The 18,740-nt window shown below is 46.3% G+C and overlaps 1 protein-coding gene across 7 annotated transcripts in view; it reads right to left on the bottom strand.

Moving 5' to 3' along the window:
- ABCC5 (ATP binding cassette subfamily C member 5) overlaps positions 1-18,740 on the bottom strand; it is a 55,523-nt gene extending 36,783 nt beyond the window's left edge. For 2 of the 7 annotated variants that reach the window (XM_072640468.1, XM_072640474.1), the window contains exons 1-3: positions 18,246-18,740; positions 14,476-14,659; positions 42-199 (exon numbers count right to left, since the gene is read on the bottom strand). In XM_072640468.1, the coding sequence (XP_072496569.1) occupies positions 42-199; positions 14,476-14,604 (287 nt within the window). In that variant the 5' untranslated portion in view covers positions 14,605-14,659; positions 18,246-18,740. Of the gene's footprint in view, positions 1-41; positions 200-14,475; positions 14,660-15,408; positions 15,631-18,245 lie in introns of those variants that run through there. The other 5 variants (XM_072640473.1, XM_072640472.1, XM_072640471.1 and 2 more) reach the window with 5 other exon arrangements.

The following is an 18,740-nucleotide window of genomic DNA, read 5'->3' as shown; positions in this document are numbered from 1 at the left end:
ATCATCTGAATAAAAGGGGAGCGAGCAGCCCAAATTCTTACTTGGAAGTAGTCCGGAAGGGCTTCAGGACACTTAGACCATGATGGTATTTCCCCTTGGGATGCTCACTGTCCAGGAATCTCAGCTGGGAATGCATGGAGACATCCAACGAGAGGCCTTCTACTCGGGCTGCCATCTCCAAGGCATCCTGACATTCCAACTGTGTGCAGACAAAGGGAGACAGACAGAGCAGGTTCTCAGACATCAACAAGAAAAAGAGATGCCAAAGGACATCACCCAGATGAGGTTGCACAAGCAGCTGAGTGGGTAATGGGGCAATTTCAGTTACTGTGGGAGCTTAATAATATACTAACTTTAATCTTACCATTTCTGTATCTAACCCAAGTGCTTGAGGACATGGCGAAGGGGCCTCCAAAGTACATCAGGACACAAATTTATTGTGCTCATTGAAAGAATGAAAAACCACACAACTGGGTAAAATAAAACAGAATCTACATCCCCTACATGGCACTGGTGAGGTCAAGTCTACTCAAGTCAGGAAATCCACCCACACCTATCAATGTCTTTTTAACTGCCCAAATACCAGTAGGAAAAGTGCTAGCTCTAGACCCAGGAGCCCAGACTTCTCCAGTCCAATGAGCCACCAACTTACTGGATGACCTTTGTTCTTTTAAGTTACAGGTCAAACCCATCTATAAAATCTAGCACAAAATCCAAGGACATCCAAAAAATGGGCTCAAATTAAAAGGGGGAGAAAGTGAATCCAGAAAACATGAGGTAGAGCTTCATGTGGATTCCAGGCAAAATTTCTAAACAGATTAAAAAACAAGTAGTTTCAAGGCACTTAGGGGAAAGTTTTCACGATCAGCTGATGTGAACCTAACAAGAAGAAATCTGGGTAAGTTTCGAAGATGGTGGAGTAGAAAGATGCACATATACTAGCTCTTACCCCACAGCCCATAAAATACCTGTAAAGAAGAACTCTCAACAAATTCTAGAGCAGCAGAAGCCACAGAACAAGGGAGTGGAGGAGATTTCTAGCCCAGAGTAACTTGAAAGACCAATGGGAAAGGTCTATCGCACTGGAGACAGAGCAGAGCCCAGCCCAGCCTTGGCCACGCAGCACTGGGAGGAGCAGAACCGAGCAGGCTTCAGGGACAGAATCTCCAGCAGCAGTGCAGATCCCTCAACCCATAGGCACTAAAGGTCAGTGAGGGGTTTTTTCCTGCTGGTCGAGAAGGGAGCAGGGTATCCCCAAAACTCAGGCCTCCTCAGGTGGCAGCAGTGGAGGCAGCAGCAGGATGGGGCTCCCAAGACAGGCAGTAGCCAGCATCCATTGTTGAAGGTCTTGGGGTAAATCCCCTGAGGGAACTGAGCCCTGTGTGGTGGCCCTACCCAGTAGCTGATCTTAATCTCACACTGAATAGTGGCCCTGCCCCCATCTAAAGCCCCTGAGGGATTGGAGCAGCTCATCTGAATCTTAGCCCCCAGTGCTGGCTTGGTGGAACTGGAGGCCAGATGGTTGTGGAGAAGAAACTCAGATGTCAAGTAACTGGCTGGGAAAATGCCCAAAAAAGGGGAAAAAAATAAGACCATAGAAAGTTACTTTCTTGGGGAACAGGTGTCTTCCCCCATGCTTTCAGATGAGGAAGAACAAGGCATACTGTCAGAGGAAGCCAAGGCCCCTGCCTCCAGGGCCTCCAAAGGGAACTAAAACTGGACTCAGGCAATAGAAGAGCTTGAAAAATGAGTTAGCAGCTTGCTAAAGGAGAACCAAAAAAATGATGAGGAAAATAACAGCTTCAAAAAGAGGCTAACTCAATTGGAAAAAGAGGTCCAAAAAGCCAATGAGAAAGAGGCTTTAAAAAGCAGAATTAGCCAAATGGAGAAGGTTCAAAAACTCACTGAACAAAATAATCCATTGAAAGAGAGAATTGAATTTAGGGAAATGAATGACTATGAGATAAATCAAGCAGTTAGAAAACAAAACAAAAAGCTTGAAAAAATAGAAGATAATGTGAAACATCTCATTGAAAAACAAGTGACCTGGAAAATAGATCCAGGAGAAACAACTTAAAAATTATGGGAATACCTGAAAGCAATGATCAAAAAAAGAGCCTAGACACTATCTTCCATGAAATTATCAAGGGAAACTGCCCTAATATTCTAGAACCAGAGGGTAAAATAAATATTGAAAGAATCCATCGATCACCTCCTGAAAGAGACCCGAACAGAGAAACTCCTAAAAATATTATGGCCAAATTTCAGAGTTTCCAGATCAAGGAGAAAATACTGCAAGCAGCTAGAAACAATCAATTTGAGTATTGTGGAAATACAATCAGGATAACACAGGATCCGGCAGCTTCAACATTAAGGGATCGAAGGGCTTAGAGTGGGATATTCCAGAGGTCAAAGGAACCGGGACTGAAACCAAGAATCACCTATCCAGCAAATCTGAATATAATACTTCAAGGGAATAAATGGTCATTCAATGATATAGAGGACTTTCAATCATTCATATTGAGGAAAAGACTAGATCCGTATAGAAAATTTGACTTTACAATACAAGAATCAAGAGAAGCATGAAAAGGTAAACGGGAAAGAAAAATCATAAAAGACTTTCTAAAGCTGAATTGTTTACATTACTACATGGAAAGAATATATTTATAACTCTTCAATCTCTTCTCAGTATTTGGGCAGATCGAGAGATTGTACATACATACATACATACACACACACACATATAGACAGACAGTATAGGGTGTGTTGAATCAGAAGAGATGATATCCACACACACACACACAAAAATAATAAAATAAAAATTAATGGGTGAGGGAGGAAAATATTGGAAGGAGAAAGGGAGAAATGGAATGAGGCAGGCTATAACTTATAAAAGAGATAAGAAAAATCTTGTTCAATGGAGGAGAGAAGGGGAGAGGGGAAAAGTGAAGTTACTCTCTCCACATATAGCTGAAGGAGGGAATAACAGGCTCACTAAATTTGATATGAAAATCTATCTTACACCACAGGAAAGTAGGGGAGGAGGCAACAAGTGGGGTGAGGGGAATGACAGAAAGGAGGACAAATGGGAGAAGGGAGTTACTAGAAATAAACACTTTTGAGAAGGGACAAATGCTGGATTTCAAGACCAAACAGAGAACTCCTGCACAAAAGTGATCTATCTGGTTAGCCCTGTACTTTGGAAGCTCCATGGAAGATAATCTGGGCACTGCGAGGGACCAGAATGCTGCAAGGCATCTCTGTTCTGCTCCCCTGCCTGGGCACTTTCAAGTTCCCAGAAGGCAGGCAAAGCTGTGACCTGCTGAAGAAGGCCCAGGCTGGGGTGCCCTCTGAGGCTGAGGGAGGCCAGAGCAAAGGCCAGATGCGCAGTCAGATTACTTTGGAGAAAATGGGTATGAGCATCACTACTGAGGAATAACCACAAATTTGAAGGTTGAATGGCAGCCCATCAGCACCTTGGTGGGAGGGACAAAGCTGGAAGAGAAACCTCTGAGAGAGTCTGGCAGGAATTTGTGAGGCTGAAGGGCATTAGCAAAGCCAGAGGTTACCCCAGGAGAACTAAGCCTTTCTTTAGAGTTAGCTTAGGAGTGGTCTTGGAGAGCACATGCTCTGTAATGCCCCAAAGATACGTGAAAAAGACAGGCTAGTGATCTTGACTTCACTTCACTGCACAATTCTAGAAGACATTATAAAGGAAGAGTCAACAAATGTAGAAAAAAGAGAGCCCCCTCTGAGAACAAGTCACACTAGGCTGTGCTCCTGAATGGCAGGATCTGGGGAATGGGGCAGTTTTTAGCAAATCTATGAGCGAGTATCTTGGGCCATCCTCGAGTTTACATTGTACAATGGAAGCCCCCAAAGTGATGGAGGGGACCTGAAGACTGCTTTACAAGAAGGTGCTCTGGGGAAAATATAGAGGTGAGGGTTGTTTTCTCTCCCTCTTGGATCACTGAGTACTGAGTACTGGGCTCAGTCCAAAACACCGCATTTCTGGAGGGATGTTGGTATGCTGATGGGTACCCAGAAGTAGCAGCAAGGAGAAGTGCTGCAGAGAGGCAGCCTCCATCATGCCAACCTTCAAAGTCTCTTCAGTTCAATAAGGGAGGACATGGCTTCTGAAGTCCTTACCAGCTCTGGATCACCAAATGCTGACCTGTGACCCAGTGGGTTGGGGAACCCTGAACTCAAACCACAGGAGTAGAAAAGAGAAAGATGAGAATACTTGTTGTGTCAATAGATACAATGATTAATTAGAACCAGAACACTAATGTAAAAGGAAAAGAATACTGTAAGGAGCTTCAGAAATCCACTTTAAGAAAGAATTAAAAAACCTTGCTCTGCTTAGCCCCAAAGGACTGAATTAGGAACAAAGGACAGAAGGCATAAAGAGGGAAATGCAGGCATAAGGAATAACTTCCTAAAAACCACAGCTTTATTTTGAGTTGGAAGGGTCCCAGGGAGAAGGAAGGCTGGAGGCAGCCTGCCGGCCTGGCCTGGCAGCCCATTCTGCTTTTGCAAACCAACTCACAATCTGTAATTCAGTAAGAGAATCTACAGGAGATGACAAGTCAAACTGAAAGAAGGGGTAAATAGCTGAACATGGACATTTGCTGTAAGTATGTATTGTATTCCAGTTGAAGGTGAGAGGGAGCCATGGAAGATGACTTCCAGGCTGGGCAGGCAGAACTTCTGCTCTGAAGGCTTCCTGAACACATTCAAGTGAGGGCATTCCAAGCTACTATCCCCATTCTTGGAAATCACTGAATCCCTGAGCATTCCAAATGGCCAGTGGATTACAGCTACTCACTTCCAACAAAATAATGAAACAACAGTTCTGTCGTGAAAGAGTCACCAGGACACTGGCCAATCATGATTTCAGAACTGGAAGGAACCTTCAAGGTCATCGAGTTCTCCTCTTACAGATAAGGAGAGACTGGGGCTCTGCAAGGTTTGACGGCTTGCCCAAGGTCACATGAGCAGACTCCAAAATCCAGCATTCTTTCTATCACAAAATGGGGAATTTTTGAATATAAGTAAATAAAGGGAAGGGGCAATGTCAATAAGAAGGAAAGCAAGATTTGTTGTGAAGAATCCCACTATAGGACTAAAAGCAGAAAAGATCTGCATCTTTTTTTTCCTGCCATTTCAAGAAAGCAAACTCACCAAGCCACCTTATGCTCATTTATTTCTGAATATTAATGAAATGTTTTCATTCATGGTTCTGTACCCTTGAAAACCAGCTTGAAATTCAGAATGATTTAAAGTTAAATTGAAACAGAGACTTATGAACAATTAACAGGCCTTTCAATCACAGCCTCTTAGTACACACCATTAACAATACACAGAAATACATTAAATGCAGGAGAGAACAGGTCTCTTATCCTAAGTTAATAAATGTCAACATTATGGGACTGAGAAGATACTGGAAAAGATGCTTAAGTTAAGGTTCCCTCCTCCTTGCAGGGGTCAAGGGTCAGCAGCTCCTCTCACTCCATGGACAGCCTAACTAGAAAAAAAAGGAACTCAGAACACTAGTGTAACCAGAAGGAATAATGAAAGGGACAGTTTCAGAGAAGCTTGGGAAGACTTGCTATATAGAGTAAAATGAACAGAACCAGGAGAATGTTTGTTATCTACAATAACAATTTTGAAAGAATAATCACTGATAGACTGTGTGACCAACCACAATTCCACAAGGCCAATGATGAAGCAAACTCCCCATTTCCTGAGACAACAGACAAAATACTCAATCAGATATTTCTGGATATGACCAAGACTTACTTCTGTTGACTGCATATTTGTTACAAAGGAGTTCTTTTTTAATAGGAGGGAGAGAAGGCTGGCAATAAGGTTGACCCTGGAAAACAAAAGCTCACTGAAACATTTTTAAATGAAAGAAGCAGAAAGAAGACCAGAAGAAAACAGACTAGCAGGATAATTCTGAAAGTCAGCTAAACTCATATACTTAAATTATTTTTATTTATTAAGTTTAGAATTTAAAAAGCAATTCTAGAGATGAAATATAAGCAGCCATAAGCAATCAAAACAATTGCTGATCACAGAAGGACATTATGTTAATGTTAAATGTTAAGCAATACAAGTTTTAAAATGACAAATATAACATTGTGATAGATGTCAAAGTATAAGATACTGTCAAACAGGTGGAATCCACAATGTTATGACTTCAGGGAGAAATCATCTGTGCTCACTCAGGTGACTCCAGAATCCAGCCAGGTCTTGAAGGTCTGACTGGTACATAAATACCAATGCCCTGGGACAGGCAGAGGCAGGAGGAAGAGTCAGAGGCAAAGGAAGAAACAGGAAAACACCAAGCCCTGCTGTTCCAAGGACAGCAAGAGTAGACCCGACAACCAGGAGGGAATTAGGCATCTGGGGGAGCAGGAGCTAAGTCTGAAGAGGTAGTTTAGGCAGGTCATCATATAGGTCAACTACCAAGTTCCGAGTTTGAAAGAGCAAAATATCCTGTATTGGCAGCCAAGGAAGGTTTCCAACTGTGGTCAGTGGTCAGACCAAATCCTAAGAATCATGTTCAATACCAGGAATCATTTCTGGTTTTTGTTTGGTAAAATAAAAGTCCAGGTAGAGTGCAGCTTCAACACAGCTACAGCAAAGCCCCAACCATGTCCCAGTCTGGTTCCATCACCTCAAAGGGTTCTCTGTTATCTCTACAATCAAACACTAACTTCCCTGCATATAAAGTACTTCGTGGTTCCCATCTACCTTTTCAATTAGTTAAGCACCTGCGTGCCTGCCAGGCTTTGCTCCAGCTGTCCAAGGTCCTACAATTATATGTGAGCCAAACAATCCCTACTCACAATGAGCTTACATTCCAAAGGCAAAGCCAGTAAGTACACACAAAAATGTGCACCCACATATCAAGTAGTGAAATACCAGCTGGTGTGGGAAGGTGGGCACCAGTGTTTGAGGGTCCTCTGCTTCATCTGGAGTGTGACACCTCAAGCATACACATTCCCCCCCTCTGTGCACTCTTTGATCCATCCAAATGGCAGCCCTGTGTGCATCCAGTTCCCCCAAAGCACAATCTCCATCAACCTTCCCTGGGAGCTTACATAGCCTGTGCCCTGCCCCCACCCACACACTGTTTCCTTCAAAGTTCTGCTCAAACTCTGCTCAAACACAAGCCTTTTATGATCCACCTTAACTGCTGGTATGTGCTCCCCCAAATTATCTCGTTTTCTATTTTGAATACGCTGGTGTGTTTATCTGTCCTACCTGTCATCACCCTCTATTAAGCAAGCTCCCAAAGGGAAGGGACCATTTATTTTTGTCTCTCTGTGCCCAGGATCAAGGATGGTGCCTGGCCCAGAATGGACTCCTGGTAAAGCCACTGATCCCCTCAGAGAACTGGCTTTCAGACGTGTTGATTTAAGACAGTGAAGCCTGAAGCAATGTTTTATGTAGGCTATACTCTCCAGCCAAGTTACTGTCAAGGAAGCTGCCATGGGCTCCTGGAAAGAAAAGCTGCCATTCAAATAAGTACTTGTTCTGCTGACACTTGGTACCAACAGTCTTACCAGCTTAGGCTTCCCCCTGGGTGTTGGTAGATATGAGAACAAAATAAACTTCCTTGTTTTGAAAGCTTTAATCATAATCTTAGCAAATTAGAAAACTGCTTTCAGGTGCTGGGATCAAATTTATAGGAAACAAAAACCCTAGAAGAGCAAAGAGCATTTTCTATTATTTTACAAACTGTAATCTCATGCCTGATCTACCACAAACAAGGATGGATTATCAGCCTAGAAATCTTTGTCTGTAACTTGATCCAGGATTAGAATGGAAGCACCTGGTATTTCTGAAGGGTTATGTGACTATGCATTAAGACAAGGTGAGACTTTGCCAGGATTGTCCACTTTAGTAACATATCCAATAGCTTTTATCCAACATCAGAAGACCTGCCTGTGTCCAGACCTCCCCTCACCGATTTAGGACATGGGTACCTGGTATTTAACAACTCTCTCAGGTTCAATGTTCCCACCTGTAAAATGAAGGGGGTGGACTAGATGACCCGTGGTGTTCCTCCTTTCATGGGCTCACCCCCATGCTTGGAATGCACCCCCTATTCACCTCAGCAAATCTTCCTGCCCCGGGCCTTTCTCTTTTCTTTATCTTGTAGCAGAATAATTTGTCCACAGTATCTCATAAAAGCTCCTAGAAGCTCCTTGGAGGCTGAAGCTGGTTGGATTTTTGGGGGGGTAGGGAGAATGTTATCCCTGGTACCTAGCACATAATTGGCATTTAGAATGTTTTCATTAGAACTGGGGCATCAGAGGGCAGATGAACAACTGGTGCACTGACTGGAGGTTACAGATATGGTGGGTGGGAGCAAGGAGGGAGGCCAAATGCAGTGACCTTCAGGAAAGGAATTCTTTGCTGAGCCTAGAAGGGGCCCCAAAGAGGAGCAGGGAAATGCTGTTAGAAGGTCCCTCCCCCAACTGGCCAGGCCTGGTCAGACCCAAGGGACTCTGAGAGGAAGTCCCCCAAGGCCTGAGGAAGCTCAGTTGGCATATGTTCAGCTGAGTGCAAGCCAATTAGAAGACTTCCCTCCCTACACCTCTGTACCCCCATCTATGAAATGACATCATTCATACAAATCCTGCCTTAAACTGGACCATAACCACCTATTACATTCCCACAAACCCATGGGCACCCACTCTAAGTCTTTGCCTCGACTTCCACACCATAAAAAGCTCAGTGCTGAGCTGCGTGCGTCAAAGGGTATGGACAGTTTAGTTTCTTTTCCTACATCGAAGGTCAGGCCCAATTCCCAGCACCACTGGCAGGGCCAATCTTCACAGTGACTGGTGTTTGCAAGCTTTGCCAATTTGCATAGCCACATTCACTCCACAAGCATTTATCATCCTCTATGACGTGCCAGGGAAACATGGTGTTTAAAAGCCTTGGGGCTGGGGGAGAAAGGGAAGGGGAGGTAGGCCATGCACTGAACATAGATACTGAATAAAGGGTAAAGAGCAAAGGGCTAAGGACAGAGGGCATCAGCAGAATCTTGAAGGAAATGGAGAATTCAACCAGGCAGAGGCTGCAGAGACCCAGAGTCCTTTTCATCTACATCCTCTATCAGGCATCTGAAGCAGGTTCAGTTCATTCACAACTCTTTTGAAAACTATTTCTTCCATGTATTTCTGAAGAGCTAAATCTTTTTCCCCTTTTAACATATCGGGGATGTGACCAACTGTTTGGTCAAATGACAAGATTACCTTCATGCCTCTTGTACACAGAGCCTGAAGCCTTCCCGGCAAGAGGAAAGGGTGCATCCACCTGTGGCCCCTAAAGACCCCGTAGGCCAGGATAGGCAGCGTACTATTCATCCCCTCTCCTCACTACTGACTCAGGATACAAAAGTGCCCCTACTGACAATATCTAGTCAATTTTTATCTGTGCTCAATATTTTTCTGAAATTTCCCTTACTATTGTTGCTTTTTTTTTTTTTGCTACATGGAACTGATATTTAATGTTTTGCCTAATTTTATTTTTCCCTAATTCAGTATTTTAAATTAAATTTTACTTAGCATCTATAATTTCACTATATTATGGCCTTTTTATTTCTTCCCCTTCTGTTTACTTCTATGATCCAACTGGCAATTAGGGCAAATTTATTTAGTTATCAAGAGAATAAAAGACTTTTAGCCTGACTTCAGATGCCCTCTACTGCAAAGCACATGGGGGGGACCCAAAGCCTGCCCCTCCCCCCCACAGCTGAGCTCCTCACCCTATTCCCCAGGCCCCACTCCCACAGTATTAGATTTCCTCTCAGAAAAGAAAAAAAGCTCATTACAGGCAAGTCTATCCTTACTAAAAAAGCAGGAAATCAAAGGCACTTGTTGGGTGTGGAGCTAATTAAGAGCTAATCCAAGCTTTAGAGGAGGCTTAATAACCCTTAATTGGCCATGGGGCTGGAAGGTTCTTCCCCCAGCTTAGGCCTGGAAAGGAGCCCTGGACACTTGTCTGAGGGTCAAAGGAGATTGCTAGGGAGGAAGAGGGGCCCAGTGTATTCCCACTTTAAGCACTCTATCTAGAACATCAGAATCCCCAGGCCAGCATCTTAGGACACAAAGTCAGCATCATCTGCTGCTTACTCCAAGACAGGCCAGGTGTGGGTTTCTGCTCCTTCACATCCTAGTCATGAAGAGCTATGGAAGGAAAGCTGCCGTGACCTATAAAAATGTCTCATGTTACAGAGGGACAGAAGGAAGGGTCCAAGCTCCAGAGCCAGGCTTTATGGAGAGATTCCTGGGGGCAACATTTTGAATGTATCTGTATCTGTACTTGTATCTTGTATACTTGCATTTCTTTCAACTCTGAACTAAAAAAACAAAACAAAAAATAATGACTGAAGTGTAGATGACAGGAAGGTTAAGAACCCTATTCTAGAATTTCTGAGGGGTGAGTCCCATGGCCTGATGGAGGACTGATGGAAGAACAGCTTAAAGTGAGGAGAGACATGGAAAAAAGGCTAAGCAAGGCCTGAAGACACTGCTAGAAGTGACTAAAAAGCTCCCACGGCCAGGAACATATACCATAGACCACAGAGGGCAAAGACAGTACACAACAATATTCTCAGTAATACTTTCTATGGCAGAAAAAAAGTGAAAGTGAAGCAGAGAGCTAAACAAATAGAAAATCACCTAAAAGTAACTGAATATTCTATTAACTGAGGCAGAATGAGTCAGCAAACAGAACCAGGATGATCAAGACTTGGGCTGCAAGTCCCTCCCAGCTGTTTCCTTATCAGCAAACACCTCCCCCCCCAGTTTCATCACAGTCCTGTAGACTTCATGTTAATCAATTAACCAACAAGCATTTATTAAATACTTGCATGAAATAAGGCAGACATTGTGCTAAGGTGGGGGACTGTAATGTTAATTAGAGAGTTAAAGATCTTCCCCATCCACTGACGGGTCTGCCCATTAAGGGAAGCTTGGTTAGGGGAGGCCCGCACCTTTTGTTAATTTCTACTGAGGCACTGGGTCAGAGGGTCCTGCCCTATGGCTCTGAAAAATGCACAAATATTCTGAGGTGAGGTGAGGTTTTGTGGTTTACTCACAGGAAGTGTTTGTTTGGCCAGACAAGACTCTGGGTAGCCGCTAAGAACCCTCTGGCTTTGAAAACTCAGATGCTGGTGCTTCTCTCTCTAGTAACTATGTATGTGTGGTCAGACAGCTGGATCTGTCTGCTGATCTGTGAAGTATGTATTGCTTATAGTTAGACCATTGGAAGCCCTGTCTCTTGATCTGTGTTTCTCTGAAGTTCAGGGTGCTGACTTTTCCCCTGAACTAAGTGAATGATATATGTGCTTGATTAAAGTAGATTGTTGACTCCTCAAAAGTTGCTTTCCTTTTAGAAAAGCAGATCTAAGGACCTGTACAGCAGGTCTTCCTGTGTATGTTGGGCTCCTTGCTGTTACAGGGACACAGCACAAAGATGAAACAACACTTGCCCTCGAGGAGCTTATGCTCAAGCGGGAGACAACAAGGACTTAATGAAAAGCAATACCAGAGTATTTAGGAAAATCCGTAGATCACTTAGGAAGGAGGGCAGCCTGGCTGCATGGCAATGTCAGCTGAGTGCCAGCCCAGCTGCTTTAGAGAGACCCAACACTTTCTTAATTTGAAAGAAGAAGTTGCTGACTTCGGTGTTTTTCCATCTTTTGCTAGGAAGCAACCTCCAATTCTACACATCAGGTCTCATCATTTCCCTTCAAACTGCTTTTCCTTGCTGCTAGATACAAAAAGAGTTCCTATGATCAAGACCAGTCCCCAAAGCCACCTTGTTCTGAGCCTCAAGTCGAATACACTAGAAGGAAGCCCCCAAGCCTTTCCCCACAACAGTCACCCTGCTGGGTGGCCACCAGAGAGCCAGGCTTTAGCAACAGGCCCATCCCAAGTAACACTCTGAGCTGCTCATGATTCCCTGGGCTCAGGAGGCCCTGAGGACACCTGCACTTGGAAAGGATCATTCATTCTAAAATCCATTCTGCTGTGTCACTGGCAACAGCCAAAAGAAAACAAAGCGCTACAAAGGCTGAGAATCCAGAATTTCCCCCATCCCTTCTCTTCACAGACTCAACAGGAACACAAGGATCCTGAGACACTACAGCATGGCCCAATGAGGGGCTTCATCTTGTTCCCTTCTCTGGCCCTCACAGGATGGCTGGTCATCAGGTCAGAAAATAATTCAAACACGACACACAGCAATACAGACTGAATCTGCCTAGAGCTGATGCTGCAGCTCCAAACAGGAGTAGGGAGGATCCAGACAGATTTTTACTATTCATTTACATAACTCCTCGGGGTTCCCCATTTCCCAATCATCATTTGAGTTGCTTCCAGCGAAACTAATTCAGTATTTTACATGTCACAGAAATCAGCCCTCTTGGGTTAAGGGACAAAAAAAAAAAAAAAAGATTGAGAATTGTAGCACATTTAGTAAAAAAACAATACTGTGCTTCTTAGGGTCTCACCCTATTCCTTGGACACTTCTGATAACAAGTCACTCTCAGCTGCAGCAGAAAAGGTCTTTTTTAAAAAGATGCCCCTTGCTCCTTACACTGTGGCTGGCCAGATTCCCTTGTCTGTATTTTAGAGGGGTGAGTAGGGGTGGGTGTGTGAGAAAGGTGGGGGGTGCGGGAGAAGGGAGAGGACACATGCTATTTAGTCCCAGCAAGAGATTGCCCTGACAGCAGGACCTGGCACCTCATGGTGCCTTGCACATAGTAAGTGCTTCAATGCTGATGAATTGTAAAAATAAATTCTTAAGAATTAAAAGCTCAGAATTAGGTGATACCATTGCTAAAAGATTACCCTAAAAATATCCTCCCACAAAATGAAAAGATCCCATCTCCACCACACCCATCAATCCCCAGCTGCCTTAACAAAAAGAAAAAAAGAAGAATTTCTCCAACAAGGGAAGAATGACTGACTAAATAGTGGTTCAGTAATAAAGCAGATCCTGGTGAAGTTAAAGTAACAAGTCTAGGGACACAGATACTTCCACCAAGTGAGGCCAACAGGCCTCAGCAGATCTGCAGCCGCAGACCAGGGGCATCCAACCTAACTTTGTTCAGTAAAGATGCCTAAGCTGAAGGGAAGGCCCCAAAGAAACTGGAAAAGGGGACAAGAACGAACACAGTTTTGTTTACTGCATTTTACATGGATCCATTTTGTAAGGGACAAAGGGGACTGACTGTGTCATCACTGATTTTCAGTCAGTTAATGATCAGCATAGCGTCGTGATGAGAGAGCCACAGAGGCCTGGGTTCAAGCGCAGACTCTCACTGAGACAAGCTGCTGGATTCTGGTAGAGACTCCAAGATGCACAGGCAGAGAGTAAGAGACCCTTAGGACCAGACCAATGTGGTTAAAAAATCTTTAAAATCAAGAATAAGACAAGTATGGGGAAATGCCCTCAGGCAAACTGTATGGGAGAGAAGACTTTAAAATCAGGTTGATCTAAGCCTTCAAACACATCCTGACAGGTCAGCCTCTCAACTCACCCCCCCCCCACCCCCCCAAAGAGTGCTCTGTGTTGGGAAACTCAGCTACTTCCAAAAGAAAAGTACAATCCTTTAAAGAGGTAAGATGTTTAATTCATTAATCCTCACCCAAAAAAGACTTTTAACCAAAGAAACTCAAATCTTCTTGCACCTTTCTCCAAATGCACCTGTCCCACTTACCTTGGGAAGGAGTCAAAAAGGTTTGATTTTGCCTAGAGGTGACTATCCCTTAAATGTGGGTCTGTCTAGATAACAGGTAACATCTAACCCTTCTGTAAACCACTTGTATTCCAAAGACAAAGGAAGCACAGAACAATGTAAGTGCAAATTTCACTGGACTAAATCAGTACTTTACGGATGTTCCTCCGCTCATTCAGTTTTTTGTTCCTTAAATTAAAATTTTGAAAAATGAGGCTTCATAGATTTTATTGCTTTAATGTTTTGGGGGTGGTGGGAGAAGGCCAATAAAAGGGAAGAAGCAGGAGTGCTAAGGAGGCAGTGCGGGTGGGGAGGCTGCTGGCCAGAGGTCCACCTGGGTATCAGCTGTGGTCACACAGCAGGACACACTGACCTGGAGTCTGGAGGTCTCAAGCCTGACCCAGACAGACTAGGTAACCCTGGCAAACACATGACACAATGTCCCCAGACATCTCTGGGACTGAGGTAAACAGAAGCTGATATCCTCAATAGAAGGATTCCCTACAAGGGACTCCCCAGTTTGAGACGAAACGAACAAATTATTGACGCATCTCTATTTGTCATCCTTCTCATGCAGAGGTAAGTATAAGGTTAGCAGTGTGACCTATATTAGGTTCAGAACATCTGTTAAAATGCATCCCAGAGCTTCATGTTTTCCAAGACCCCAGATGTTTAAAAAAGAGAAGGGGGAGGGGAAGACTCACTGGATGTGTCTGCTCATGCTCGGTTCGTTCACGCTCCCGGCGCTGCCCAGAGGAGCCGGATCTCTCCCTCACGTTCCCATACCCAGGACTGGGTATAACATACTCTTTTCCCATATCAATATCCTTCATCTTCTTTGACACAAAGTCCTGGGGTTCACAGACACTTGGTTCTGCCTCAGAATTTCTGAAAAAAATTTCATTAAAAGTGGAATTTGTTAAAGCTCTTAGCAAAGAAATTCCTTCCACAAGAAAAGCTGATGCTGCTGTCCTTAACTAAGTTCTACAAATATCATTTCACTTCTATCTTCTCATTTTAAAAGGTGGGAAAATAGAGCCCGGATCAAATTAAGTTTGATTACATGTATCCAAATTAGGTAAACACATTTTAGAAAAATACATTATAAGTCAGTCAAGGAAGTAGGTAATGCTAATTGCTGGTAAAAAAAAAATTGAAAAATATCTAGAAAAGTCCCAAATCTCATTATTTATGCATCAGCATATTTGAAAGACTGAAATAAAATCAGCCTAAAGCATGACTAATGACAGGAGCTTAGAACTGCTGGAATCATCCTGAGATGGAAAAGTACCGGAGCTGACCTTCCAGACCCCACTCAGAGCAAGCCAGTTGGGCCCAAAGCTCCCTGAGGACTCCACCCCTGACTGTAAGGTCTCACTCCAAAAATGTCCAGGGAAAATGCCACAAAGAGCATCCTTGAGCCTGCAGAGCCTCAGCTTCTAGAGGACTCCAGCAGCATCACCCAAGATAATTTGCTTCACATTTTTAAAAAAATAAAAGAAAAAGGAAAGGGAGTATCCACTCCCCCCCCATCCAGGCTGAGCCCCTCAGCACACCCTGATCTCCCCAAGGCTCCCCACCTCCCCATTTCTGGACTCTGACAGACCCCCAAAGCCTGAAGTTATTAAAAGCAGCACCTCTCTACCACAGCCCCTGACTGACACAGGAAGTACTTGGTGGTATTCTGGTTCATAATTCCACTGTTTCTTTTTCCTCTTCATGAAAATAAAAGACCAGACTCCAAAACCTCAGAATGTTTTCCCTCAAAGAAACAGGATATTGGACCAATGTGAACAGCAGGCAATAAGGAAGGCTTCTCTTGCAGAGGTCAGAACCAAATGCTGTAATCTGAGTCACTGAAGCTGCTTGCCTTAAAAAGGGTCACCTTGGCCAGACGGCTTGGTGGAGCTCAAGGGCTTTTCAGGATCCCAACACCAATCAGCCAAGGCTGAGCTATAACTCAAGCAGGCTCATTGGCCTGAGTGCCCACTCCCAAGTCAAGCTGCAGCTTGAGGTTCCAGTAACCTTTCTGGCCCCAGAAAGCAGCTTTATCCTCACCAAGAGGACCACCTGGGAAAAGGCAAATACTGGTTTCCTTCTGGAAAAAACCTCTACTTCTCACACACAAAAATACATCTCATTCTGCAAGTTAGAACAAGCACACAGAGGTCTATCAATTCATCCCAGATTCCAACAAAGAAAAGACATTTTCCATCTAAGTAAAACAAGGTCAATATCAGCTGGAGCTTTCTACATTCACAGAGAGCACAGAGCATTCTCTCTAGCTCTCAGCACAATGCAGTGCATCTACCTAGGACCTGCTAAACGCTCACAAACTTGACAGAGGGTCTTACCACTGACCAGGCCCCCTGACAGGGGCAAAACAGAAACTCAGAGAAGCAAATATAAAGTAATTGTGGGGATTTGTTTTGCTTAACTACACATATTTTTTACAACAGCTTTGTCTTTTTCCACGGTGGGGAAGACTGAATAAAATTTAACTTAAAAAAAAATAACTGGGGATAGGACACTAGCCATCTAACAGAATCAGGCTCCCACTGCCATCACTCCTGAAAAGGTCCCTGAGAAGCTCAGAACAGGCCTCAGGAGAAAAGGCAGCAGGCTGTCTTAGAGGAGGCTGGGTAAGGAGAGGGAGGGACAGCCTAGGCAAAGAAAGGGATGGAGCCAAGCAGATTCTGGGAGCTCCAGAAGTGAGCTATAGGGGGGCTGGCAGTGACTGCTCGCCAGGTTGTGTAAGTGAGGGCTCTGAGTCCACACAAGCATTTATCGGGCTGCTTTGAAGAAGGGTGCTGGGGACAATCACCAAAACGCTAAGTCCCCTGCTTCAAGGATTTTCTCTCCCTTAAGCCCTATGTGTCATGCTAGATGGTTAACCTCCACCATCACCTCTATTATACCAGAGCTTTGTCCTCCCTCCCTTGAAATCCCAGACCAAACCTGGACAAAGACTTTCCTAACTAACCCAAATTAAAGTCAATCATTTAGAAAGCCTCTGTGTCCTTGTCTCCAAACCAATTACAACTATCCATCTCCTGTTTCGTTCCTATCCCTTTCAGACAACTCCAAATCTGTTCCTGAGCCAGATCCATCCTTTCTTTTTCCTGGGTACCCCACAGCAGTAAGTGGGAAGAAAACACTGGAGTTGAAGAAACATCCAGGGTCTTGATCCGAATGCCTGGGTGAGCCCTCTAGACTAATCCTCTTCTATAAAAAGTGTCAGGTGGGAGGTTCCATCCACCCTCTGAGGGGTCGGCTTGGAATCACCCTGCCAGAGGTAGAAAGAGGGCACAGCCACCTAGGGTGGTGCATCTGCAGCTGCCACTGGCAGAGGCCAAAAGCTGTCTGGCAGTCTGCGGCCCATGCCAAGACGAAGGGGACATCGCCTGGTCTGGTCCATAGCCTAAAGGACTGGTCAGTGCGCCTACACCCAGGGGCCTGGAGGGGCAGCTGTGACCCTGGACCAGCAGGCCCTTCTTTCCCTCTCCATGTACTTCCCCAGCCTTGGGGTGGGGGACTGGAAGGTCCTCAGGACCCCCTCCCAATCCTAAGAACTTTAGAGTCAGGCCGAGGACCTCCCGGGGCCTCGCGCACGAAGGGGTGGGGGCGTTTGGGGGCTCCATTTGGGACCTCACGAGCTCCCAGCCTGGGCAGCTAAGAAGGGGGGGCGGGTGTGTGCAGGAGCCTCAGTTTCCCCTTCTGGAAGGCCATCCCTGAAGCCCGCGGGCACCAGACTCAAAGCCCAAGCGCTACTACTTGGGCCTTCCCGGCACCCGAGTTTTCTCGACCTCAGTTTCCCCACCTGTCAAATGGGAGGGGTGGGGTGACCTGGAGGCCCTCGAGTCACACACTCCCACCGCCGCAAGGGAAGGATGGGGGAGGGGGCAGAAGGGTCCATCCAAGGGCTCGCGCACTGGCAGGCGGCCGCGAGGAGGCGCGTGCGCAGGCGCGCAGGCCCGCAAAAGGGGGCGGGGGTCGAAGAGAGTCGGGGGCGAACGCGGGGGCGCGTGCGCGCAGGGAGCCCTCGCTCGAGTTCCCTCCGCCCCCGCCTCCCAAAGGATGGGAAATGGCCGCGAGCGCGGCGCCCTCTGGCGGCTGCGGCAGGGAGAGCGCTTCCGACCCCCCTCTCTCTCCAGTCTCTCCTGCCTCCCCGGCCCGGCCCGGCTCGACCCGACCCGGCCCGGCTCCCTTCCCGCGGCTCGAGACCACGGAGACCCTAAGTCCGCGCCCAGCGGCCCCGGACTGCGCTTTCTCCGCGGGTCGGGGCCCAGGAGGGGACCCGGAGGCCGGGGGCTGCTGTGCGGCGGGAGCCTAGCCCAGCGCCGGCTCCAGCTGCTGCCCCTACCCTCACCTCCCACCCCAGAACTTAGAGGGATCCCGGCTCCGTCAGACTCAACCCGCAGACGGGCCTCGCGGCCGCCCTTCATCCCGCCCCGTCCCGGCGAGCGCCACCTACCTATCCCCACCAGCGGCCGTCGGACCGACAGCCGAGCATCAGCCCCGAAGCTAAAACAAGCCCTTATAGCGGCCCCGGCCGCCGATGCCGCCGCGCCGCGCCTGCGCACTGCTCCAAGCGCGTCCCGATGGCTGCCGGGAAATGTAGTCTCAGCGGGGCGCGGCCTGGAACTCGACACGGTCCTACGATTCCTGGTGCCAGACTACATTTCCCAGGAGGCGCTGGGGGCGGGGCTGGAAGAGGGGCAGGCAGCCCCACCCTCACAGCGCTCCGCCCAGCTCCTCGCTGGGGCAGGAGAGGAGATCTGGCTGGTGCTGTTTTAAAGTGGGAGACGCCTGCGTGAAAACCCCCCAGACCTGTGACCATGGGCGGGCAGGACCGTAGCAGCAGCCCCTCCCTCCCATTCCTCCTCCCCAAAGCTGCCCAACTTGAAGCCGTCACTCGCCCGCTGCCAAAGCCCCGTGGCTCCCTATTGCCCCAGGCATCTCCGGGGCT

The sequence above is a fragment of the Notamacropus eugenii genome, chromosome 2 (genome assembly GCF_028372415.1).
Source record: "Notamacropus eugenii isolate mMacEug1 chromosome 2, mMacEug1.pri_v2, whole genome shotgun sequence".
Classification (NCBI taxonomy): domain Eukaryota; kingdom Metazoa; phylum Chordata; class Mammalia; order Diprotodontia; family Macropodidae; genus Notamacropus; species Notamacropus eugenii.
The sequence above is the reverse complement of the archived record's forward strand: the minus strand, read 5'-3'. Positions and strand labels throughout refer to the sequence as shown.